The 26,411-nt window shown below is 37.7% G+C and overlaps 1 protein-coding gene across 2 annotated transcripts in view; it reads right to left on the reverse strand.

Annotated features, from left to right (window-relative positions):
- The window catches only part of LMBR1 (limb development membrane protein 1), a 68,104-nt gene that overhangs the window by 8,473 nt on the left and 33,220 nt on the right, over positions 1-26,411 (reverse strand). For both annotated transcript variants that reach the window (XM_009085806.4, XM_050970526.1), the window contains 11 exons: positions 17,948-18,074; positions 17,668-17,736; positions 15,230-15,294; positions 14,040-14,112; positions 8,168-8,248; positions 7,287-7,363; positions 6,989-7,066; positions 6,434-6,507; positions 6,114-6,204; positions 4,609-4,675; positions 251-412 (listed from right to left, as the gene is read on the reverse strand). In XM_009085806.4, the coding sequence (XP_009084054.2) occupies positions 251-412; positions 4,609-4,675; positions 6,114-6,204; positions 6,434-6,507; positions 6,989-7,066; positions 7,287-7,363; positions 8,168-8,248; positions 14,040-14,112; positions 15,230-15,294; positions 17,668-17,736; positions 17,948-18,074 (964 nt within the window). The remainder of the gene's footprint in view (positions 1-250; positions 413-4,608; positions 4,676-6,113; positions 6,205-6,433; positions 6,508-6,988; positions 7,067-7,286; positions 7,364-8,167; positions 8,249-14,039; positions 14,113-15,229; positions 15,295-17,667; positions 17,737-17,947; positions 18,075-26,411) is intronic.

Here is a 26,411-nt window from a genome sequence, read left to right on the forward strand (position 1 = left end):
GCTTCTGTGCTCTCCAAAGACTGAAAATCCAGCTGAAGACTAATAAGTACCACAGGCATATCCCTGAAATCAACTTTGTACCTTAGCTCTGGACTCTTCAAAAAACAACCATTATTTATCCTCACACCTTAACTTAGAGAAATTTCCACCAAAAAATAAAAAGTATTCTGTGAGCTGGGGCAGAACTTTACCAGTAGCACATCAAGGTGTCAGTGGTGGAGCACAGAGGGAATTTTCAGGGCTGTGTTACCTAATGCCTTCAGGAGCTCTTCTCGCACAGCAGACGTGAACTTTCTGACCAGACACAACGTTGTCATGATAGCAAAGAGCAAGTTGTAAGATAAAACAATGTAGAAGTTCCCCAGCCAGTTGAACCTTCCAAAGTCTCCAAGGAGATCAAATCTGGTGATTCCTGTAAAATTTCATACAAGATTTAGATCAAAATATTCATAACACTTTTTAGGAAATGCAAAAATTTCTTTCTATTATATTTACATTTGGATGCAAAATTCTTACAGACAGCACACCAGAGGACACATGGTTAAACACACAAGACAAAGTTTGTTGGTCACTATAATACTGTAAAACACCTTTATCAAAATGTTTTTTAAATTTCATAGTAAAATGCTTGAATCATGGGAATTGAAATGAATTGTCTATTCTAGGTAAGAACTCTTTTTATAATATTAGGAAATGTAACTAGAAAAAAGTCAGCTTTAGTGTGAAAACTGCTTGAAAACTCAGTTTTTATAAAATCCTTAATGATTCCAGAAAAGAATGAAATGCACCTTGAGCTTTCATTTTAAAAAACACAGGTAGCAAACAGCCTTTCTATGAGAGCCACAACATTTTATGGTAAACAGTAAGCCTTTAAAGTGTTCTTCCAGAGCACTGCTTTTGAAACCAAAGTTTAAAGACATCTTTCCAACTGCAGTTTTTCTCCTGGATACACCCAGCACTGCAGCCATGGAGCATTTGCACAGAAGGAAAAGAGGCTGAAAGATGGTGCTGACAAGACTCCTTCACAGGGCACCTCCAACCCTGACACTTGGGCTTTGTGCTGATCAAAGGCCTGTCAATCACTAATTAAGGGAACAACATTTTTCTGAAACATGGAAACATCTACAAGGCCCTACAAGGTGTTGGGCCCATGGCAGAAGAGGAAGAACCACAGGTTGTTCCTTTGTCAGGTGTCATGGAATACTGCACTGAACACATGGCAGAACATTGAGATGACAGCCACATGATCACTGTCCAGGATTCAAAAGCTGTTGTATTCCCAAAAAACCTTTGGCACAGATGATGTCAGAGGGAAGTGCAAAAGCAGGAAGCTGACCCTGCCCCAGAACTAAAATGGCAGCAGCAAATGAGGCAATCACAAAGTAGCTCTGGCTCTGAAACTCCTGAAAGCTCCTGATTTTCTATCATCTTATTTTGAAAGTGTTTTGGGGCTTTTAAAAACTGACTTCAAAAGTGATAATAAATGAAGAGACAGAATTAAGGGTCAGCTACACTTCTTCCAAGGGTAAACCTGACACTTAAAAATCTCACTGTATCTGTATACCCAAGACTTGCAAGCCAGTTATCACAATGTTGAAAGATATACACTCTCTTTATACTCAGCATCAGTCATTTAAATTAAAACATGGGAATTGAATTGGTACCTAAGGAAAAAATACTGAAATAAAAAGAAGTTTCAAAGGATGAAACAAAACAATCAGTGATCAAAACAGCAAAAGAGGCAGGGAAAAATACTAAAAAAAGCACAGAAGTTCTTAGCACAGAAAGAAAAAAACAACTGAATTAAGTGGTAAAGAAATGAAGGACAATAAACACAGAGCTGCTTTCCCACTTGAAGGCAAACAGTGTCCTTAGCAATTCCAAAGCAGCAGTGTTTTGGCCAGAGTGTGAAGCCATATGAAAACTAAGAAAGTCAGGTTTGAACGTAGAGGCTCCCAAAACTTTAAAGGAAAAGGAACAAAACAGGCAGAGCACAGGAATTCTCTGGAATACGAAAAACATTCCTTGACACAGAGAGGTCTAGAAGAACAGTGAGCCATGGAGCAGTGTTACCAGGACAAACAGAAATGAACCCTGACACTTCTATTAGAGTTGGTGGGAAAATTATTGTCCATAAATTACATTCAATTTCTTTTTACAAACAGAAGAAGTCACTGCTCATCAGACAAGTGACACAGTAACAGCCTGTAAATTCATGGGAGAAAAAGGTTAAAAAGGTTTTGATGTCTTTCTTATAGAAGCAGTATCTGACAGCCCACAGAGAAAAAAAACAAGACTTTTAATAACTCTTCAGTAATTGAACAAAAATTTGCATATCTAGCAGCACAAATATATAAACACAAAAGCTGGTGAAATTTTACCAAATAAACTATTAAATAAAAAACAAATGGTAGGTTTTAGACAGCACACACAAATAAATTTAAAATCCCCATTTACTTGTACATAATACTCAAGTGTAGAACTCTAGGAAAACTTCCATATACAAGAAGGTTCAATTTTCTCTGGAATTGTTTTTTTTATTCTTGACGTTAAGTGCCTTGGCCCTAATTTGTTTTTCTGTGACTAGCAACACGGTGTTGGTGGGAAACATTTCTGAAGGGCTACTAAAAGGCTGAAAAGTTCTGGGGAAATATGAGTTAACTTATTCTAGTTTAAAACTTTCCTGGAGTTCTAGAAGAATGACAGATTAGACATATCCACCACCTACATATCTAATTAGAATGCTATGAAACATGTAAGAAGAAACCATTTCAATTTTTAAAAGTTGAAAAAGGTCAGTGCATGTATTAGATAACTTCTGCTTTTTCACCTTTCCCATAAGGATAAAGTCTAGTCTTTTCTGTATAGCCTAGAATCTCGCTTTTTTAATAAAGTGAAAAGACTATGAATCTGCTTAACATATTTATTTCTTTTCATCTATTCAGTGCCACAGGGAGGTGGCATGTAGGGCAACACACATTGATATTTCTGCAAAAGCACCACATGACTCACTGTACTCTAATACACTCTATTAATCCTGTTTGGACAGCTGTGACTGTGCATTTGTTAGCTGTGTGTTAATTGTTCCATCTTTTTTCTTCTTTTATTTATCTCTATGGCAAACTATTCAGGAATTTCACTTGTTAGTCTGGTTTTTAAGTGAGTTTTACCATTAATCTGTTTCCTATGAGACAACAATGGACCCAGCGTGTACACTTACTCCCACAGAATCTGGTTATTATCAGCTGGTAATCTCATGGATCATTAACAATTAATTTTATTTTCTTTTAAACAAGTCTTGAATGCAGTAACTTAGTGGACACAAACTTAGGTTACAATTCTATTCTAAAACAGTGATTTTGCTGTGTAACACCTGGCTCCACATGCTAGAACCCTTTCACTTCTTAGACCTTTATTATACTGGTTATATTTTAAAACTGCACTGCTTTAAGTAGCAGTGTTGAATTACCCTTTTGCATTTTTGTGGAGTTTTACTACAGACTTTTTTAAGTAAGTTCTAGAATGCTTATTTTAAAATTCAACTCTTCAAAATGCATTGCAGAGGGTTTTTCATTTGCTATAAAAATGATTTATAACTTATTAAAATGTCCCCTCTGTAGATATACATAGCATGAGAACATACAGAATAATACTGCAAAACCATGAACTACTCTTGATTCAAGAGTATTCTCCCTGAAAGGAAGACCAGCTAGAGAACTACTGAGCACACACTGCTGGTCTGTGGGCCTGAGCTCAAACTTCTAAGCTTGTACTTAAGACTTGTACAGCCTGAGGTGAAGATTTTTGTTTTGTTCTATTTAATGTTCTCAATGAAATTCACATCAGTTACAAGGATTCTGCACTACTTAAAACATGTAATAGCCTTGCAATTTAACTTCAAGATTTCAAGCTGAAGATTACCTAATTAAAGTGAAGATACAACACATTTTTCTAACTGGTTAAAACAGATTAACTACTTCAAATGCTACTCCCAATCCTTAGCAATAAAATCAGGAGTTCTTCAGTTCTGCTACGGTAGACTCCAAATTGTAAAATTTGAAAACTTAAGTTAATAAAAAATACAAGCATATTATTGTAGGGAAAATAAAAGTAGCCTGATATCACTGCTGATTAAAAAACTTAATAAATGAAGAGTCATTACCTCTTTTTAAAAAGCCATTTGCACTCAGCGTTACCTCAAATTTCAGACACCAAATCCCAAATGCATTTCTTGACAGGAACTAAGTACTAATTTCACAGTGAACATGAAACTATTTCAGACTGCTCCGGACAATCAGTTTTCCCATCTTTTCATCTCACAATCTCCTGTTTTAAGAAGTCTCAAATCTGATCTTCTTAAAATAATATATTCTCTAAAAAAGTTTGGCATCTTTTTCTTTTTATTAAGTATGTTCTGCAGTTCATGTATGTAGATGTATGTTCAACAGTTCATGTAGAAATGAAGGCCACAGATCCATGCTCCTTCATCTGAAAGTGATGGCAAATTACATACTGTGGAAAATACAGCTACAGGCTCTTATTTTTCCTTGTATTTTTTTAAATTCAATTAAAAATCCTTTATTATGATGTTACTTCCATTTCACTTACCCAATGTCCTTGACATCACTGGCAAAGCAGAGCTCAGCACCAAGATTGAGACACAGTTTCCAATTATCTGTTTGAAAATGACAAACAGCATTTAAATGATAAATGAGATTGCTGAAGGGAACACAAAGAAAAACAGCGGTCAAGATGAAAAAGAATAATTCTTAAAAGGCACATTCTTCAAATTGAACCTAAAGCAATTTACAGTAACATATTGTTAGTCTTGCTGACTTCTGTCACTCCTCTCCACATGGTGTTACACAAGACAAAAATGATCCAAGAAAAAAAAATCAAATATGTTTTCATGTGCTTTTAATCAAAGTGTTAGGTATGCTCAGATGCAAAATTATTCAAAACAACTATGTTGCAAAGCATCAACTGTTTACTTAATTCCTATGAATGTTTTATAAAAGAACAATTCCATGGGCTTAGAATGGATGACTGATACATCAGCTTAAGCCTTGGATGTAACTGCTTGCAGGATTAGCACTATTTAAAAAAATTACAACAAAGAGCTTCCTTTCAATTCAATGCCTGTTGTCTACTTTAAATAATACCAAAAAATTCACAGCTGTTAGATTTCTTCTTGTTCTTGTAAAGCCTTTAAAAAGAGTAATTGAAACTTTCTTTCACAAGGGATCATTTTCTTCAGGTCTAGTTCTATCAGAAGCCAAAAAGAAAAAAAAAAGTAAACTTGAAAGTAGGTAGACATTTGCACATTCACCACTTATTTCCACATTATTCCTGGTGTACTGTAAACAATCAACAGGAAACACTAAGAACATTCCAACTCTCTGCTACTTATTCCTCTAATCATTCTGTGTGCATACCCACTTTCTCACTTCCAACAATTTGTAGTAAAAGTATCTTAATCCATTACTTAAATAAAAAAACAATTAAACATATTGAAAAAATAATTAAATTCAGCATCTGTTCCTTGGTTACTGATCACTTCAGCTGGGGGAATATTTTGACAAAAACCGAGGCATGTTCCTCCCAATTAGGTAACAGCACTGGTTATTCTAAAGCCAGTGCTAAATTGTAGAAAGTCAAATTAGCTTCAGATGGCAAAATGTTGCTGAATAGCTGTCCTCAGTCTTAGTTTCATTAATCAAATTTGAATTACTTTGTCTGTATTACTTCTAGCAACCACGTTGTTCAGATCTCAAACAAGCTCCCTGAAGTACAGTTACCACAATCTAAGTTACTCATTAGCAGTTAGTTCCCTTTGAAGGAAGTTCTTTCACTTGCTTTTCTATAGCCAGTTAACAAGCTCTGCCATTCCTGGCTTTTTACAAGTGAATGGATGCCATCCAAACTAAACAGAGCACATCCTTTTTCCCACTCATTCAGCATTTTGACAATCTTCCAGTTTGTGTTTACCCAGCTTACAAACAAATACTGACCACTGCAAATGAGCCATTCAGGGCAATAACTAAGAGAGTCAGTTTGTCTTGGGTGGCAAGAAAGACAGGAGGGGGCCATGCCCATCCCAGATTGCACCTTACCTTTGTCATAGTTGTGTCATCCTTCCTGGGAGTGAAATTCTCAAAAAAACGAAGACTGTAGAAGCCGACGACAGAAGATACCATAAGATAGCTGTGAGAATCAAGGAAAAAAGGAACCTCCAAGGAATGCAAGTTTCACTCAAGTTCTCAGCAGTCTCCTAAGAGTCTTAAGAACTAAAGAAAAAAGAAACAAAAACAAGTGTTTGAGAAGGACTGACCTATCTTTCTTCCTTCCAGGCTAGTGTCTTAGTGTATTATCAGCGTCCCAGAAAACTAGACAGAATACTTGTTAACAGACAGAATTCTTTCAGAAAGGATACAAAATCAAAATGATTTCAAGTGCTGCTCCCACAAAGCCAAAGGTGGATAAGGAGGCATTTCCTATTCCAGGTCCCTACAAGGAAAAAGATACTTTGCATAATTAAATAAGATACATGCAACAGTTCATAAAGTTAACTTCTACCAAGAACAAAACTTGGAACATCCTATATGCACTACAGCCTTTTTTAATTCAGTGTTTCAGGGGGGTTCTGATATCCCACCTTCCAAGTCCCCCCCCCATGCAATGTGGCACCAGCAGCTTTCAAACTGCAGTGAAATGCATTGCAAAGACAGAACTGCAAACTCCAGATTACTGATCTGCTGTAGTGCATCACTGTATCTACATAAAGCTTCTGCATTGTTTTAGTAAGAACTCGCTGCAACATGACATGCAACAATTGTTTCTGTGGGCTCAGGAATGAAACCTAGAAGCAAAGTCAAGGTCAAGGCTCATTGGTTTCCACGATATTAAAGCAAATGCCCTCACTTGCACTTCTGCAAGGCCTCCAAAGCTATACTAAAATTATAAAAATTGTAAGAGAAGATTACTTTACCCCTGATCCCTTGGGCATTGCAGTCTCATCAACCAACAGGTAAAGAATGTTGAGAGCGACTAAAAGAACTGAAAAGGACTATAAAAAAAAGAGGAAACAGTCTTGTTATTGATAAGTATCCCACATTTTTGAAGTCTTCACATTTATCCTTACCAGACTCTATAAAGTTAAGTTTTTGTTAAATGGTCAGGAAAAAAATATCAAGATTGTTGCTTAAACAATCACTTCACTTCTATTTCCTCAAATAACCAAAGAACTCTTATACTTTTTTGCTGGGGAAAAAAAAGAAAATTCTTACTGTCTCAGTCAGGAGCAATATCATGACAGCTGGATAAACTAAATTCCTTTCCCAAGCAGATGCTTTTTTCCTCCGTTCTGTTCAGAAGAGAAAAAAACATAAGCCTAATACCATAGATCACCTTGGAATAAAACAAGTAAGAATCATTCCAGCTACCCATAAGCTCACTAGAAATATAAGTAACAACAGCATCCTGATCTGGAGCAAACATCCACCAGTTCATAAGAACATCCACCCTGTACAGCTCTAAAAAGCAATGGCAAAAACATGAAACCTCTCTAGAGAAAGGCTGGGGAGATAGAGACAAGCAGATTTTTCCAAGAGGCATATTTCCCCTTAACCTTTTTCTTCCCCTAGCACACAGCAGTTCCACAAAGTTTAAAATCTGCTGAATTTACAAATACACTGTTTACATGTATATTTTAGCATGACCTAAAGGGACAGAACAGAATTTCAGATATTTTAATAGTATTTTCCTCTTGTAAGGCAGGAAAGACAGAACTAACTTCACTGGACATCATTAGCATGTGAAAGAAAAGAAAACACTGTTTGAATTTTACAGAAATAATTCAAATACAAAAAGGAAATAATGTCATTGATTAGCCCAAATATTCATAAGCATATTATACATCAAAAGCTCCATGCAAAGAAGAGTTACAATTTCTCTAAAATACTGTTAAAAATAAGATCCAAATCAGACTCCTTACTTCATTTTTTTTCTTGTTGGAGGGGTGCAATGATTTCATCTAACATATTTGCAAACGTACAAATTTATTTAAGAACAAAGTGGAATCAATCAAGCAACTGCTCCAAACTAAACACAGCACCTTAACATCATTTAGTAAACCACAATCTACATGAAACACCAGAAGGTTCATTACCTAGATTTGTTTTCTTGCTTCTCACTTTTTCAAGCTCCCGTTCCAACTCTACCGTCTGGTATTCCACTGTGGAAGATACACCTTTTAAAACAAAAGACATGATTTTCTTTTGGATGTGACTGCAAGGCACACAGTGACAATTTGGATTTAGGAAGCATCACATTAAGCACTTGTGACTTTAAACTGCAGGTGTTTCTTTGAGACTCTTCAAATACTTTTCAAAAACAGCAGAGTCTACTCAGTAGAGTTCCGCACAGAGGTTTCAGCATCATCTCCTGCAATCCCAGCCTGTTTGCTGATGCTGAACTTCCACACAAGTCCAATGACCAGCCACAGTGTGACAGACAGGATGCCTAAAATGCCTCATTCTTAAATCCCTATATGATTCTGGTACCAAGATGTAAAGAATCCCCATATGCCCTTCAGGAGCATTATTATCTAGCAAAAGTGGACCTTTGCCTTTAAAGTGGCCAGAGCTCCAGATTCAGCTTCTGCCCCTCCCTCCCTTCCTTCCTTTCCTCAGCAAGCTCAGTTTCCACACTGCTAAGCTGCTTGCTGTTGGATCTCCTGCTCATACCAGTTTGCCTGCTCTGTCCATCCATGCCACAGTCAGAAATTCCCACAACCACCTGTGAGACCAACCTCTTCCACTTTCCAGCTCACAACACACACAACGTGTCAGTCCAGTTCACAGTGTCACTGTTGTGCAATTCCTCATACTTACTCCTGTACATCAGCTTAGCCCTGACAACCATAATATTAATTCCTTTCCTCCTACTAATTTTCTGCCTAAAAGTTGCTCATCAACTTTTCTTCCTATCCTTATGCAGTCTTGAGGAAACCCAGACCATTTTCTCTCTCCATCCTTTTCCTCTTCAACCTTCCATTCTCTTCCAACCACTCTTCTCCAGTGCAAGCACACTGGGGTTTCCCTCCTTGATGCCAATTCCTCTACAAACCCTGCTCAATGTCCAGGCACTGACACAGCTCGGCAATGCTGACTAGAAATCTGCTGTTTCAGTTCTCATTCCATTATTTCTGCCTTAGCTTTCACTCTCTGCAATCACAACCTGGAAATATTCTGAGATAAGTTAGAAACACACTCCACTCACCTTTGTTCAGAAGTAAAAGGGATGAAAGTGGGGCAATCTCACCTGAAAATAAGTTAAGGGCTCATATTTTCCCTGCCTATTCCAAGCCAATTTCACTCTGCAGTAACACACCATGGCAGTGACAGTTCAAGGTCTTAAACCCAAAGTCCTCTCTGTTGCTGTTTTGCTGGTTTGCATTCACACCTTTCACCTGCTGGCCATTCCCTACCCTCAGCCCCACCTCTGGCCATGGGCTAACTTGTAAGAGCATCATGCTCCATGGACTTTTTTTAAACAGTCTCAAATTTATATGAGATTAATATTCTTGTCCATGGCTTTTATCTGATATCTTGATCACTTGCCTACAAAATCTAAACAGCACTCAGGCTGCTGGCACAGCAACACTACTTTGTAGTCCAGTCTCAGTATTTCCCTATTTTCTGTTGTCTCCTCATCCATCCAGCAACCTCAATACAAGAAAAAAGGTGATTCTTCTTATTGCAGACTATTAAATACTGATTTGTTCAATGCAGTCAAATCATCAATGAAAGATCCAACTGTTTAAAATTTTAAATGTTTAATCAAATTAATTGAATGTTTTTTTAATCAAATTAACTGAATGTTTCTTTCACACACATTTTGCATATAACACCTAACTTCTGTGCTTTGTCTAAACATTTATCTTATCTTGGATATCAGTGACATAATGAGTATGGGATAATATTTACAGGGCTTCAAATATATCAATATCTCTAACCTCAGGACTATCCAGTAAGACCTACAGACACCGTTCTATTACAACATCTTATCAGTTGAAGTACTTGAAATACAAATGTCAGTTCCATTTCTCAGTGTTTTCTAAAAATTAAACATAATACACAGGTTTTCAGAAAAAGTCTTTAAAAAACCCGAGCTAATTATCACTATAAAAATAAGCTTTTGTGATGATGCATTCCCCCCCAAAAAACATGAAAACATCTGTTTTATGGAATGACTAATTACCATTAGGTGGGAAAAAGGATAGCTATAGACCTCAGTGGGAAAAGAACTTTCATGGAAGCAGTTGAACAAGACGGAAAACTCAAGTCAGCATCTGATGTTTTCTTCTTTTCTGCAACTGATTTAGGAGTCTTTGAGGAAAAGCCCAGTTCAATATATATCTATGTTTTTTTCTCCCCTCAACATAAAAATCCAGAGCTCTAAACACTGATTTCATAGGAGTCTATCCAACAAATCAGCATCATCACCGAAGATCCCTAAAACACAGGTCAGTAGAAATTCTGAATCATACCTAAATCCTGTTGTAGTTCCTCCTTAAAAATAGTTGCAAACAACAGGTTGCTATACAAAAGGATATTTTATGAGAGAGGCAAGGTTTCAGATCAGTCAAAAGAGTATTTGGAAAGGATGCAGCTAAATTCTTAAAAGCTCTCTAACATTAGCTTTATTTCAAACACGCACAAAGTTCAATGTCAGCGCTGTCTAGCCAATAAATCAAATTGGTAGACAAGACTTGTTTGGACTAGCAATGAAAAGTTAGAAGGGATTCTCCAAGAAAGCCACAAAGCAGCTCATTTAAGGTCAATTTAACGGTATTATTCTGTTTTTCTTCCAGCCCCGACATAAGATTTCAGTACCTCAAAGGAAATTGTAAGAGTATCTATTTGCATTCCCCCAAGGTGATTGGCAGTTCACCACCAATTAGTTCAAAATTACACTGTTACTAGTGTGCAATAAAAACAACACCTTTCATCTTTCTTACATAGGTAAGGATACCTTCAGAGCCAATAACTTTGATCAAGTAAGTATTTTTGATCCTACCCCACCCGTCTCTTTGGATTCAGGAAAACTAATAGCTGAAGGCAACTTTTTTCTTTTAATATAAAAAAGTCACAGCTTTATTTTTCAACTGTAGGAGTGATGTGGGTACTGAAATATAACACACTGGAAACAAACATTTTCCCAAAGCCCAGTATCTCTTCAATAGATAAAAATACTAGGGTAGATAACACAATCAAACTTTCCCCTCCCTCCTCCTCCAATTTTCAGTTAGACACTGCAGACACCTGAGGAGGAAGAAAATTAGTTCCCACAAAGAAGATCTACAGTTTCACAGATAGATTTATTTTCAAATATGAAAAGCTTTACAATCATCAAGTATCACTTAAGCCTCTGCTCTGGTCCTCTTCATTTTAATCAAAATTCAACTCTTTAGTTATACATATAAATAAAGTATATAATTTCAGAGCACTTTACTGGAAACCTGCCCAGCAAGGTTACTTAAGCACCACGAATTCCACCACCAACATGGTGGAAGAGTTGCAACAGCCATGGCAGAGGAAGTGTGCAGCTGAATATATCCACAGTGACACAGCAACAAAGTGACAATCTGTGTGCTAAAACACAGATTCTGGCCTCTAACACCACAGCACTGCATTTACTGATGTAATTAGCACCACCCCCATTCATACACACTTTTTAAAATGCAATAAACATGGTAAACATGACCCTTCATAGTTCTGGCAATGACAATGTCAATGCTTCTGGCATAATTTGTATGCATTAGAAAGGCTTCTGGAAGAGCGTATGAAGGTTTCCCTGCTCACCATAATGAGAACTGTGCTTACATTTGCTAAAGTAACTACTACAAAAATCCTGCAAAGTATCTTCCTGCACATATAGCATCTTGTCCCAGCTACATGCTATATGCAAGTTTAGATTTTCATTTATTTTTCAGTTTAACTCTGTTAATTTTCTCTGTAAACCAACCTAGAGGTTTTCAAGCACCCCCTTTTGGGGGTGTCAATGCCATTCCCTCAGCACTGGAAACAGAGGGAATTCAGTTCCTCTCCTGTCTCAGGACATTTAAGCCCCATGTCTTTCACTGCTCAAGAGCAGGCTGGTGAGTGCTCCATGGAATATGGGTGGGCAGCAGCTCCACTTCTCACTGAATACCAAGCCATGTGCTGAAAGCAAATCCAGTCTCTTGGCTGGTGTTAGGGGAGCTCCTGGCACACATCCTAAATCCATACCCAGTTAGTAGGCACCTACTATCAGCCTAGGTTGATGGTTAGGGCTGCCCCCAGCACACATCCTAAATCCATACCCAGTTAGTAGGCACCTACTATCAGCCTAGGTTGATGGTTAGGGCTGCCCCCAGCACAAATCCTAAATCCATACCCAGTTAGTAGGCACCTACTATCAGCCTAGGTTGATGGTTAGGGCTGCCCCCAGCACAAATCCTAAATCCATACCCAGTTAGTAGGCACCTACAAACAGCCTAGGTCCACTCCACAAGTGATACCAAACTGCAATATAAGCAACTGTTGAGATTTCTGCAAGAAAAAGAGCAGCCAAGCATCACCTAAATAATCACATTCCCCATCTGAACACTACTTCCAAGAGATTCCTGAACAACTACTGGGTCATTGCTCTGTGTTGTACACAAGTAGAATCACCATGACAACATAAAATATTCAGTAACAAATATTTTACAGTTCCCAGCTAACATCAAACACACAGAATGATTATCATTACCCATCACAGCTTCAAAGACACTCACTGCCTGCACCTTTTTGCGTGCCTGTGTGTAAATGCACACATAGTGCATCGCTATAAATACCTGAAAAGGTGCATGTTACTTTTAGACTGATTTCAGCACAAAGAAGTCACTACTCCTCCACAAATTTTAAGCCCTGGAATAAAGATGATCTCTGCTATCAAAAGTACTTCCCCAGACCAAGCAACTTTGAAAGAAGACTTAATGAGACCTCAGAGAAGGAAAGCTTAAGATATATGACAGAAGACTGAAAAGCAGGAGAGAAAAACCAGGAAATTTTAAAAATTAAGGCTAAAATAAGTCATCATGCACATATATTGTTGTGCTGTCTTACATGGAAATTCCTTGGTTTACAAAAGTGCAGTAATTGCATAAATTATGGATGGATGGCTTATCCCTGCAGTTAAAAGCAAGTCAGAAGATTTGTACAACACGATTTCCAGGTTTATATAATCACTAAATTTTCCATAACTGGTTGCCTGTTGCAACACTCCTTTCTATTCTAAGTCTTCATACTGTCTTTTCTAAAACTACAGAATAGAACTACAGAAAGTCTACACCTTTCTATTCTAAACCTTCATACTTTACTTCATACTTCATGTTTTAAACACTTCATAACAAAAACACCTTAGCAAGAAATGCAAAATTTTAAGACTAAATACAGTAAGTCTAAAAACATTCTTGTAATTATTATTTTCATTACTTATTAATATAATGTTTTTATTTATTAAATTCACCAAATAACTCTTAGAATATAATGGAGTGCTCTGATTTTTAATGGATTACTACCTAAGATTTTAAATAACAATCAACTGAAACACAAAAAATCCTCCAAATTAAAAACAAAAACTCATATTGCAGGAAGTCAAGCCTCTTGCTAATGAAAATTCTCCAAACAAGGCTGAAATAGAGTAATTTACCAATCCAAGCTATTTTGCAGTAAGGGTGGTGGGTCTGGACAATGACCAGGCTCAGAACAGTCCCACATTAGAGAGCTGATGAACAACTCAAAAACAAAACCAAAGCAAACCACACACACACAAGAGCCAATCTTAAAAAACCTGGTGAGGAAATGTACACCTGTAACAATTGCTACAGGCTAAGATATTGGAATTTTCTGTTTTGGGAGAAGAAGCTGACCAACAGTGAGCCTGCTGACCAGAATGACTCTACTCTAAATACTGTATCTGAAGCAGTAACCTTACAGGTATAGCATACATACCATTAAGCTTCCTCTGAATGGCTTCTTCCTCTAAAGTGATGATATACATCTGCTCATCTAGATCTTCCAGGATCTGTATTTGTAAACAGAAACATGAACTGAGTATCAGAGGCACTTGTTTTCCTGACTGAACTTACATAATCAGATTCACTTTGCTCCTGTAACCTGTACTTTAAATATACAGTCTACAACTTTACAACAGTGACACAAATAAGAACTTCACAGATTATTCCATTCTGTTACACAATTGTATCTTTACTGTAAGCAAAGTTGAAGTGTTTATTTTGAGTCAAGGCTTTTATGTTCAGTTTCAATCTAAAGAGACAGAACAGTATGTCTAACCTACATTCAAATCATATCAAACCTCAAACCCAACTTAAATAAAAATAACTAAAGATTTTGAGAAATTGTATTAAAAAGCAACTTTCCACATAAGCCAGTATTTCATGAAAATATAAATTGCTATTGGAAGCTAGAACCAAATAAATGAAGTCAGTCTATCTCAGCTACCAGGTGCTTTGAAACTAAAGATAAAAACAGTAGGTATTTTCCTTCTATTTCCAGAGTTGAACTAATGAAAAGGAAAGCAAGATCTTAGTGCACCCAAATTTTAGTAACTACAAACTAGGACATGTGACATTGAAGTCACTAGAGCACTTGTATGTGGTACAAACTTCTCCCTTCCCTCACCAAACCAAAGAGCATCTGTGTGTAACAAGCTTAAAGATGACAACAACCCACATTTCACCCATCTGTGTGTACCCCAGGTACCCTTCTTGTTGATCCATACTTTGTTTGCTCTTGTGTTCTTTGCTACTGAACTCAGAATATGCCCACACTTTTCAGGCACTGGTAAAACACATCAGGAAATACTGGTAATAAATAATCTTAGTAGCATTGACATAAACTGAAAAAATCAGAGGAAGTCTATATTATTATTAGAAAAACTTTAGAAAAAAACAGGCTTTTGTGCTATATGAAACACATGAAATAAGTACATAAACAGTGGTTCTAGAAACTGATGAACTGAAGAGTTCTGAAGAAGTGTAAGCATTCTAGATGAACATCAGTTCTAGAAACTGATGAACTGAAGAGTTCTGTAGAAGTGTAAGCATTCTAGATGAAAGTACCCAAATACCATTCCACCTTCTCACAGGTAGCACAGGAGGACAGACTTGGGCAGCACTTACCGTCGGTTTCACCAGCAACTGACCCATTACTGTAAACATCCTTGAGAGCCCCACTGGCGTGCACACTGCAGGGGAAGGAAAAGCATGCAGAACAGTTATTTGTAAGTGAAAGACCAGCTGTTTTTATTTGGATGCAACATATAACCATTTTTTGGTTTTGAAAAGAATTGCAAGAGCTTAAAGCTCCAACATGAACTTTCAAGCACATTGTAATCACACGATTTTGAACAAGACAAGCATCTCTCCCCTCCAAGACCTTAACTGAGACTTTTTTTTTGGTCACCCAGGAACACCACATGATCAGAGATCTTAAACTTGCTCAACTAATTAATTATTTATTCAAAGCATGTGGAACCAGAGGCTATGTCTTCACTAGTAAATTCAGCAGTGCCAGGATGCATTCTTCTTGGGCTTTAAGATTGCATTGCCTACACCAGTGAGTTGTTAGAACTATTCCTGACATGATTTGCCCTGGGCCAGTTAACCCTTTTCCAAATGATTCTCAGTGAAGTTCTGGAGCTGAGGCAGCCCAGGGACCATTATCATGAGCCAAAGCTGCACAGACATCTGCCAACTGCCATATCCTGATGGAGTGACACTGCCTGGCCACAGCACTGGAGAACATCTCAGGCACATTTCATCTTTTAGCACAGGTGTAGCTGCAAGGCCAAGAGATCCTGAAGCTGCTTTGCTCTCAAAGTTATCCTTCAACTTCCATTGGTAGTAGGCTCAGATACCAGACTTCAGATTATTTTCTGTGAAATAACAATGGGCCCTTTCTGATCCTAGCCTGTGATGGTTTTCAGAAATGATGCATGTCTGCTTCTTGGGAGAAAGGCTCAGCCATGACAATAGAAAATTATTAATAGAAAACAACAGTTTGGGGGAAACAGCCTTCAAATACTGAAATATGTTTGAGATGAAAGAATTTAAAACTATATGGATGAGCATGTACATCCATAGTTTCCATTATAATAAAACAGTGTTGCCAAAAAAAACAATACAAGATTTTATTGTGAGGATTGCATTTATTTTTATTAACCAGTGTTTCACTGTAGCTACTGCATATTATAGGAAAAATAAAATATTCAAAAATCTAGCTTAAGCTAGTCTGCCTTTACTGCAGAAGAATCCTGCAGGAAAAGGAGAAAAGACAAATGAAATGAAGCTCCAATTCATCACTGCAATAGGCTTTACTCAAACACTGTTTCAGCAATTAAACCAGCTGAAGATCTAAAGCTCTACCCCAGCAGCTGCCCCACTGCTGTATACTGCCCTTTCAGCTATATAGAACTAAGAGCTTGGAGGGCCTCCACCTCAGGGATTTGCTTAAGTTACACATTTCCAAAACCTGGCATTTAGTCACAATAATTTCAGTGAGCTGGTTTACAACAGCCCCAGAACAGAGGCTGAGTTTTCAGCTCTGCTGAAGCAAACTGCAGGGTAGATTTGAAGTTTTGTAAACCAACTTCCCATTAAAGTGCTCAGCACCTCTGTGAATGCCACTCTAGAACAGCCTGCACAAGATGTTGAGAAGCCCATTGTTTAACCCTCCCACCTTCCTCCAAAGGGCATTTGAGAATCTGCACATACAGAGAATCTAAGGAGACTCACTGAGGTCTCTTTCATAGATCTATTTAAAGGATATCACAAATTATCATTCTCCACCCTTTCTCCACAGTGACAGCCCCATGTAAGTTTTGAACCTGTCAAGCTTGGAGAAGAGATGAAACCATAATAATCTAGAAAGGGATATGTCCCTCTCAGCAATTTTCTAAAAATTATTAAAGGAGGGGGCTGAGATTATAAGTGGGATTTGGAGCCTTCCATCGTGTTTCTTATTCCCCTGAACATGGATGACTGAACTCTGGCTGGGAGCAGTCAATGTAAGGTTGGGTTTTCACTGCATTTGTTTCAGAGGCAATTGTGTAACTGACCTGCAGACTGGCCAGAGCCCAGCTGTGTGATTATGAAAGCTGGCTGCACTGTCTTCCAACTCCTGCCTATACAGCAACATTTTCAATTACAAAAGGAAGAATGGTAGTTTACTGAATATAGGACAAAATGTTCCAAAATAATTTTCTCACCATACTACTGGCCTCCTGCAGACATTTCATTTAAAATTTGTGCTTTTCTTTGCAGAATGGAGTCCCTCTTTTTCAACTACCTGCTTTAACAAGTTATTAGCCAAAATTGTGTGAGTTGGAAAGTTTCTCAAAAACTGAAAATCTAAGGTACCATTTACATAAACTTCAGAACCCAAACCTAACAAATTCACACCTAAATTTAAATTTAATCAGAAAAAAAATTCCACTCAATTTTCACAATCAAAAAGTTTCATTTAACCGTTAAAAAAAATTGAATACAATACACAAAAAAAAAAAAAAAAAAACACCATAACACCATTCATCTTTTGGAATAATGAGGAAAATACTTACACAGCAGTAACAAGCATCCCATCAGTGATATACAGGAATATAAATATGGGAGGTAGAATTCCCAGAGGTCTGTAGAAAAAACATTGAGCACAGCTTTAGCTAATTACCAAGAGGCTACTTATGTCACAGAATTTAACATCAAAATGGTGCTGACACCACTGACACCTTCTTCACAACCTGTGCAATACTCACATAACATGTACTAGAAACACATGTAACTGGAAACCTGCATTTCTGTATTTACAATGAAACTGGGTGAAGGTTCTTTTGCATTCCATACCATACAAAGACTCCATACTGGCAGCATCATTGTCTATGAGTGCTGAAGCCACCCATACGATTCCAAGGATAAGCAGTGCAAGAAGAATGAGCATTACGAGGGTTTCCAAAATCCGTGCTCTGATGCCCTATGGGCAGAAGAGGGGAGAGGGAGGAAAAAAAAACACAACCAAGAAGTTTGAATCAGGCATTTTCAAACCTTTTAAAATTACAAGTAAATAGCAGATCCTTCTTCCTAAGTACATACTCACATTTTATCATGTAGACAAAAGCATAACATGTAATGCACATTTAAAAGGTAGTGCATAAAAAAAGGAAGTACTTATAGCTTTATAGTGCCCAGATTGCATTTTTCCCCTTAAACCCATAGAAAAACGTTTTAAATTGCATATGCCTTACAGTTCTCATTAATCTTATTATTCCACAAAGTACTCTTTATACCATATGATTTTGTTCGAGCATTTTTAAAAGATGGATTACTTTTCTAATACTTTCAGCAAAGAAAGTGGATTAGCAAATTTTTATCTATGATTCCAATCAAGGGAATGGAAAGCCAATTATGGCAAATAGCCAAATGGCCCGGCAAGCATTAAACCCTGCGCAGGTACAATGCAGCAATTCCCCCGAAATCGCTGGGCAGCCGTCAGTCTGCGGAGCCCTCCAGCGCCCGGCTGCGGAACTGCCGCTCCCGCTCGGCTCCCGCCCGGCCCCGGCCCCGCCGGGTACACGCAGGGCACACCTTGGAAAAAAGGAACAACGCTCCGACAGCTGATGCTACATTCGCAAATATACGTACACCAAATAACACCAAAAAATCAGACTTACTTTGCACTGGTATCACTAATTTAACTAATTTTGAGCAATAGAGTGATTGGGATGCTCTCTTCATGCATCCACACCATTAAGGAACCATCAGACTGATGTTTAAGTAACAATTTTACTTTTTCTTTGTTTGCCAGAATACATCTCCACGAGCAAACCCAACTCGTTTTCCATACAGGTTCACCCCAGCTTGGGGATACTTCATTGCAAAGACTACCTGATAGTTAAAAGCAGAAAATTTGTTTTACTGTATTACTTTTTCTATTTTTATCACATCTTCCCTCGCTGCTTAACTGGGATGGGGAGGTTTACTTAAGGGTAATCTTTATATGACATTTACCCTAAAAATTATGCTCTCTACATAATCACTGCATCCAGCCATGGACAAGGACCCCAGGCATCCTAACCATGAGCACTGATCTCTTGTAGCACACCAGTTCCCTCCTCCACCAGTCCTCTGCAGAACAGGAAGATTACCACTGACAACTCCATTCTGCTTAGGGCAGAAGAATTTTTATATTGCACAGCACACACAGACTAGGATTCACACTCATTTAAATACAGTGAAATCATAATACTTTAAAGAACTTTGGTGAACTGACAAATAGAAATATTCTGTCATAGACACTAATGAATACTTGGTAAAAGTCCAGGATAAAAAAGAAATTAAGACACTTAAAGCACATAGGTAAATACTTAATCTCAATTAGGCACCCATAAGGCTGTGCCCTATGAAAACATTAATGTTCCAGGCACATTAGTTCATACTTACATACATTAGAGTACCTGCCAAATAGCTGCTATTTGAAAGGAATGAAAGGTACAGAATTTTCCCCCTGTGCACATGGAGAAAATCTCTGGAGAATCATGGAATGATTGCGGTTGGCAAGGACCTTCAGAGGTCACCTGGTCCATCCCCAGCTCAAACAGAGACACCTAAAGCTGGCTGCCCAGGAATCTTTGAGTACCTCCAAGCTTGGAGACTCCAAAACCTCTCTGGACAACCTCTAGCTTCATTTTCAGTAAGACAAGCTGCCCCCTGGAGTACTTCTATTTTAAGGCAGTCAAATTTTCCTTTGACATTTACTTTTCATTGGCCAAATAATGCTGAGATCCTGATTAAGATGGAGGAGTTAAAAAAAGTCACAAAATACACAAAATGTAATTAAACTTGACATTATAAAATTAAGTGGACATTGGAAATGCATATTAAGATGGTGGGCTTTTATACACCCCCTGCTGTACACTACAAATGCTGCTACAACTTCAGGTTACATTTCTGTGCATGAGGGGAAAAGGGCGGGAAAGAAATAAGAGAAGTAAGAAGACCTGGAAAAATATATTCCTTTTAAAAAGTTCTTGTCTAAATAAAGCCTACTATTAGAAAGACTATTCAGCACTCTAAGATCAGAAAATTTGAATCTGTAACCAGAACACATTTTCATGAATGGAAACAGATGAAGTAATATAAAGCATGGCTGGTTCTTCAAACACTCCCTGAAGATATCAGAGGAAAAAAAATAAAAAGAAAAGAAGAGTGACATGAACAGAGAGAAGGGGGTCTCAGAAAGCACCCTCACTTTTGAACACACTGGGGTTATTCCTACTCTCCAGGGATATGCAGAGAAGAGGAAACGCTGTGTGTGCCAAGAGGGAGAAGGAAATGACCTGGACCACAAAGAACAAAATCATAAAACTAATGCAAGCTAAAAAGAAAGGTGGAAGTGCTGGAAAGAGTCTGATCTTTAGTCTTCAATTCATACATAACTGCATGCCAGTAAATGAGAGAGACACGTTCCAAAATGGACTCAGGACCAGTGCTTAGGAAGCATGGACACAAGCCAGTTTGAAGGAAGGCAGTACTTCCCTTCCTCAGCAGTGATTTTGGTTTTAGTAACTCTCCACTTTAATGTCTTTTTCCATGGAGGTATCTAGAATAAAGCATCAACTGTCATTGCACTACAAATTTGCTAATCCACTCTGGTAACAGCTGAACAGGAAAACAAAACACACCCAACACCTTAGAAAGTCTTCCAGCTGAGTTTCAGATTATCCATAAAGCAAAAGCCACTCCTGAAAGTCAATGCCCTGAGTGGTTCCCCACTGTCCCTAAGCAGAAGTCTGACACCTTACAGGCTGACTGACACATTAAAGGAGGTTCTTGTGGAAGATGAAAAAAAATATGGTAAACAAAAACTTTTGGAAGCAAATTACTATAATCCAATAGAAACTGTAATTTAGCTATTTCTCAAGAAAATTGGGGGAAAGAACTGACAGATTATACCCTCAAACCCCCCAACTTCTTTTTTTTTTATACTTCAAAGTTTCACAGCTTATGAGTGCACAGCTCACCTACAGTTTCACTCCCAGCATATTTTCAAAATCCACCTAGATCCTTAACATGAGCACTTAACCAAGTGAAGTATTTTATTAAAGGAAAGATATTTAACACATCAATCCCAGCAGACTGCAACTTGCCAGGAGCTCAGTAATATCTGTCATCTTCTCTCTGCACTAATGGGGGGAGTGGAAAAAAAAGAGCATTTGAAGCTCTCAAGGCCTGCCTACAAATAAAAGCTGTCCTACAAACACATCCTAAGTATCTTGTGGTTTGTACAGCCTTAGAGACACCTGACTCTCAGACTTCTAATTCTTTAAAATTCAATTGTCAAGACAATCAGAAGGTTTTATAGCTTAATCCTGAGCTACTTATGCTGCCTGGAGCACCAGGCCTAAGGGTTCATGTTTCCAGAAAAGCCTAATTTTAGCAGGAAAGGTTTTAATTATTTTAGAAGTGTTCTGACAAATTTTTAATTGCTACTCTGTATCATCAAAATCTTACCATGTTTCTTTTCTTATGATTAACATAGATAAGTCATCTCAGATGACAAATAGCCAAAAGATATTATAGAACAGCACATGGCCATAAAAGGTAATTCTTCATCTGAAAAACCCAATGAAGTACAAATGGAAACAACAGTCCTGAAGGAATAACAGATGTCATACAAGAACTCAGCATAATTACCAAGGAAACCACCTCTCCCCTGCAGTACATTTGTGTTGAGGGATGATTATTATGCCACTTACAAAACACTAAGACTTTTCCTGCTATATGTGCCAACCCGTAACACCTAGGGACTGGTTTTACTTTAGAAGATAATGTGTGGTGATAGGTCCTTACAGCTTTTCAATAAGGAAAAGGAAAATTTCTTGATAACGGAGGCAAAATGTTGGGGCTTTTTTTCTCCATTTAAAATTCTGTAACTACTTTGAATAATACACATGTAACAACAAAATGCTTTGCCACTAATCTGGCACCAGTACCAAGTGAAGACCTTGCCCTGCACAGGGGCTGTCCACCAGGTTCAGGCCTCTCACACAACCAGCAGGGCACAGGGATCTCTCCTGACTCACAAGGACAGTGCAAGAAACCCCCTGCCTGCTCCTATCTCCATTAAGAGCCACATGAAAACTCTGGAAAATTTAAAAGGAAATCTCTGACAACTGCCATTTTAGCAATGCTAAAGTAGGACAAGCACCATGTTCCAGGAGAGACATTGTGGAAGGTAATGTTATCTTCCAAGCAGTGGCACAATCCTGGGCCAGAAAATCACAAGTTGTTATTTTCTAGGAAAGAATTATTAAATAAATTAAAGCAATCAAGCCATTTGTTGCTGATTTTTTGCTTTGTCAGTTGTGAGGAAAAACACAATTCTTATTCTTCAGAAATTTAAGCATAGTTTTTAATGCTGTCCGATGGTATGTGGATTTTAACATATACATCAAGATATTTGCCAAGAGTTCTGTTGTTTTAATGCTGATGAATGATCAGAAAACCTTTCAGTACCTTAGCATTTCTTTTTGCAAGAGGCAAAATTCCTGGTAAAGTGAAAGAACTACAGCTCCATCCTTACTCCAAGAAGAAGCATTTCTTTGTTGAAACATTACCTGACTACAGAGATTCTGATGAACATATTACTAACTGCTACAAAATTGACATTTTTGGGTGCTAATGCAGGACATGGAATGGCTTTTATTAATTACACATTTTAATCTGGCAGCAAATTTTGCAGGGAAAAAAAAATAATGAAACACCCTATCATCAATGAAATAAAAATTGTATGTTACACACAAAACCAGAGAGTGCTAACTAAGTTTCTATGGTGCTGAATATGTGAACACAGTTCTGCTTGGACAACTTGACCTCTTGCAAGGTAGGCAAACATCACTTTTTACACCATGCCCTGACCCATGGTGAAAGCCTGGGAAACATTTCTGCAATCATGGCACATTTAAAGTACACACGACGCCCATTGTTCTCACGTGACAGAAAGGAGCCTTAGTAACCTCAACATTTGTTCACTGAGGGGCTGATGGCAACAAACACACATGATAACATCTGCAGGAGAAGTGGAGGCACTAAAAAAGGGAGAATTACACTGGTTATGAGGTTGGGGATGTTATATATTAACCCCAATTACATTTTTAGCATGTGACACCCCCTCTTTCTCAATTTGTTAGCATTAGAGATGAGTGTAAAGCCTTTCACCCCTTTCTATGGTTTGACACCAGACTTGGAGCAGTCCTTGCTGTGACCTATTCAAGGCAGTCCACAAACAAGTTTTTAATAAGTAAAGGAGAAAATTTTGCATCAGGCAACATTAAACACATCCTACATTTAGCACAATGATATTTAGTCAAGGGGTCACTACCTCCTGAGACCACACAAATTACTAAGTCAAAAACAGATGCTGTAGTGTTAGGAAAACTCAGTTCATTTTAAAAAAGGAGCTGCTAATGACTCAGAACCATCACAAAGTAAGCTAAGAAAATTTTAATCAAGAAGTAATATATTCAGGCATCAGATTCAAGTAGGGGAAAAAGAAAACCAGCATTTCCTTGCCCATAGGAGAATCAAATACTTCAGACTATAACTAGCACTGACTGTGTCTTCCCCCACATCACCTCTTCCCTCACAGAATCTTCACAGCCTACAGGCATTTGAAGATTAAAATGAGCACTTTTCATCACAAGTGTATTTTAAAGCTTATATTTATTTTTTACACAATACAAACATGAAAAATTCAGTCAGAAAACATTCCCAGCAACTTTCAGCTGATCTTTCTGTTAGCAGCTTTTCTCAAATGGTTTCACAGTTGTTACCATGCTGTCAATGGAGCAAGAGTAGGCAGCCAAAATACTGAACCGTATCAAACTTAGCAGCCACACTGTTAAGTAACAAAATCCATAAAATTCTAAAAATACAGAAAAAATAAATTTTTATTGGAAAAAAACCAAAATTATTTCTTTGGGTACTGGCTAAAGACATGTAACAATATGCATTAGGGTTATGCCTGCCAAGTTGGAAGTGAAGGACCAAAAATCCCTCAAGTAGAGCTCAAGAAAAAGATGTCTTTACTTAACAGCCTGGGGAGGAGGCCACCTATTCAAGATCCAGTACACTCTCTGCAGTGACTACTCTGCAAAAAAAAACTTATGCTCCCTTCTTCAGTGTCCCAGAGGAGCATCCAAACCACAATGTCATAGCATAGTTTGGGGCCCATACCCATCAAACTATCCTGTTGACACCACTGCACACAATTAACTCAGTGAAATAACCTAAGAACCAAGAAGGACTCCTTGCAGACTTGAGTCCTTGGGACCAGAATAAAAAACAGCTCTTTCTCACTTTTTTCCCCTAGGATCTATTTAATTGTCCAGTGCAAGACAGACTCCAGTGAGGATGATAAGGCAGGATTCATTTATTGCCTAGCAGTTAAGGTGTTGTTTCAAATACATGGATTGAAATAATTGAAACAAAGAGCTGGCTCTTCCACATTAGGCATCACTCCTGTAAATTTGCCAGAGAAATAGTACATTTGAAGTATTATTCCTTACAAATTTTGTATCAGAATACATATCAGAATACAGAATACACAGCAGTTTCTTAAAATGAGGAAAAGCTAGACAGAATAGCAGCCAAAATGCAAGCAGACACTAACTGGAATAAAATAATCACAGCCTACAGCTGTCAGATCCACATGACTATCCTGCTTCAGCTTGCCCTAAAAGGGATGGATGGAGATCTGTGGACATCCAATGCAAACCTTCTGGGGAGAAGGGAAAGGAGAAATGAAAGGATAATCACAGTAAAATGGTCACTGTCCCAGTGCTATCCCTTTCCCCCACAAGTTTGCTCTGTTGTTCCATTCACTAGCCCAACTCTCAGATGATCCATTCCCTCCACCTACCAAGTTTCCCAGACTTTCCAATGACACCTGCAACAACAGCATGGGAGCTGTGGGATTTCTGACACTATGAGTCTCCCTCTAATCATTCACTTTTGGATCAGAAAGAATGTTTCCTGCTAGACTGGCCTGATAGGAAGATAAATAGATGCTTTCCAACTTATTTGTAGCTTGGCAGAGCATTAAGATAAGTAACATTAAGACTTGGAATTTGTGATGGTGTTTTGGCAGAATGAAACCCTGAAGACAGTTCCCAAAAGCAAATGACATGTACAAGCACAAAGGTCACTTTTAATGTTCTAAAATAAATAAAGAAAACAAAAGTAAATCCCCTGAAGTCATGTCTATTACTAATGCCCTGATAGGGTGAATAAGCCCAAGAAGAAAGCACACTTCTAGGAACTGGCCAAAGCACCAGAATGCTGGAAGTTCCTATTAATAAACTGGGAAACTCTTGGAAAAGGTACAAAAAAAACCAAGACAGGGATGAAAGAAATTCTTTGGTTCTGCCTCATCCCCTCCTTTGTAAATAAATTTGTTGTCTGCCTCACAGGTTTTCACTACAGATGTGTAAGCTCTTTCCTTGTCAGTTCAGAGTAAGTGATTCCTAACACAGAGAAATCCATAATGTGAAGTAATTTTAGTAATATTAAATAATTAATACAGACTACAGGTCTAAATATCACATGGTTATCAGTATCAAAAAGCCCCTGCTTTAAAAGGAGGAATGAAAAGTGGTGTCTGCCTAGTAAAGTTTCATTTAATAAATGAAAACCCATTAGAAAAATGTTTATTGCCTTTCAATAATTAAGACAATTATATTAAACCTTTCAACTATTAATATAAAATTCCCTGGAAATTTTCTTCTGTGAATTAAAATTACAATTATAGTAAATCTGTAAAGTATTTTTAAATTTTATTATAAAGCAACAAAAGTGCATAAATAGATTTAAAATAGAGACAAAGTTTTGCTTGTTCTGAACAGTCACTACTTGATGTCAATGGAGACACAAATGAAGACACTGACTAATGTGGAAATATTTAATTATTCAAATCTTAATAAGACAGTCCTCATGCATAAACCAGCCACTTTTATAAAACAAATTAAACTAAATCCAGCTAAAACTAACAGAAAATCAATTTAATGTTTCTGACCATTTATTGAAATAAATCCAAACACACTGAGATGGGAAGATGCTCACATTGCCTCTTGAAGTCAGTGTGACTCTCAGATATGCCAAATTCTTTGCTTGTTTCCATTGTCTAAGAAAGGGATCTGAATCACAGCTATTTCAGGGATCTTGCATGTGTGAATACTTCCTTCCCAAAGGATGGCAAATTTTCCATGAAACATTTCAGTTTTAAATTAAATTGTTACATGAATTCTATTACAAA

This window comes from Serinus canaria, chromosome 2, assembly GCF_022539315.1.
Source record: "Serinus canaria isolate serCan28SL12 chromosome 2, serCan2020, whole genome shotgun sequence".
NCBI classification, from domain to species: Eukaryota; Metazoa; Chordata; class Aves; order Passeriformes; family Fringillidae; genus Serinus; species Serinus canaria.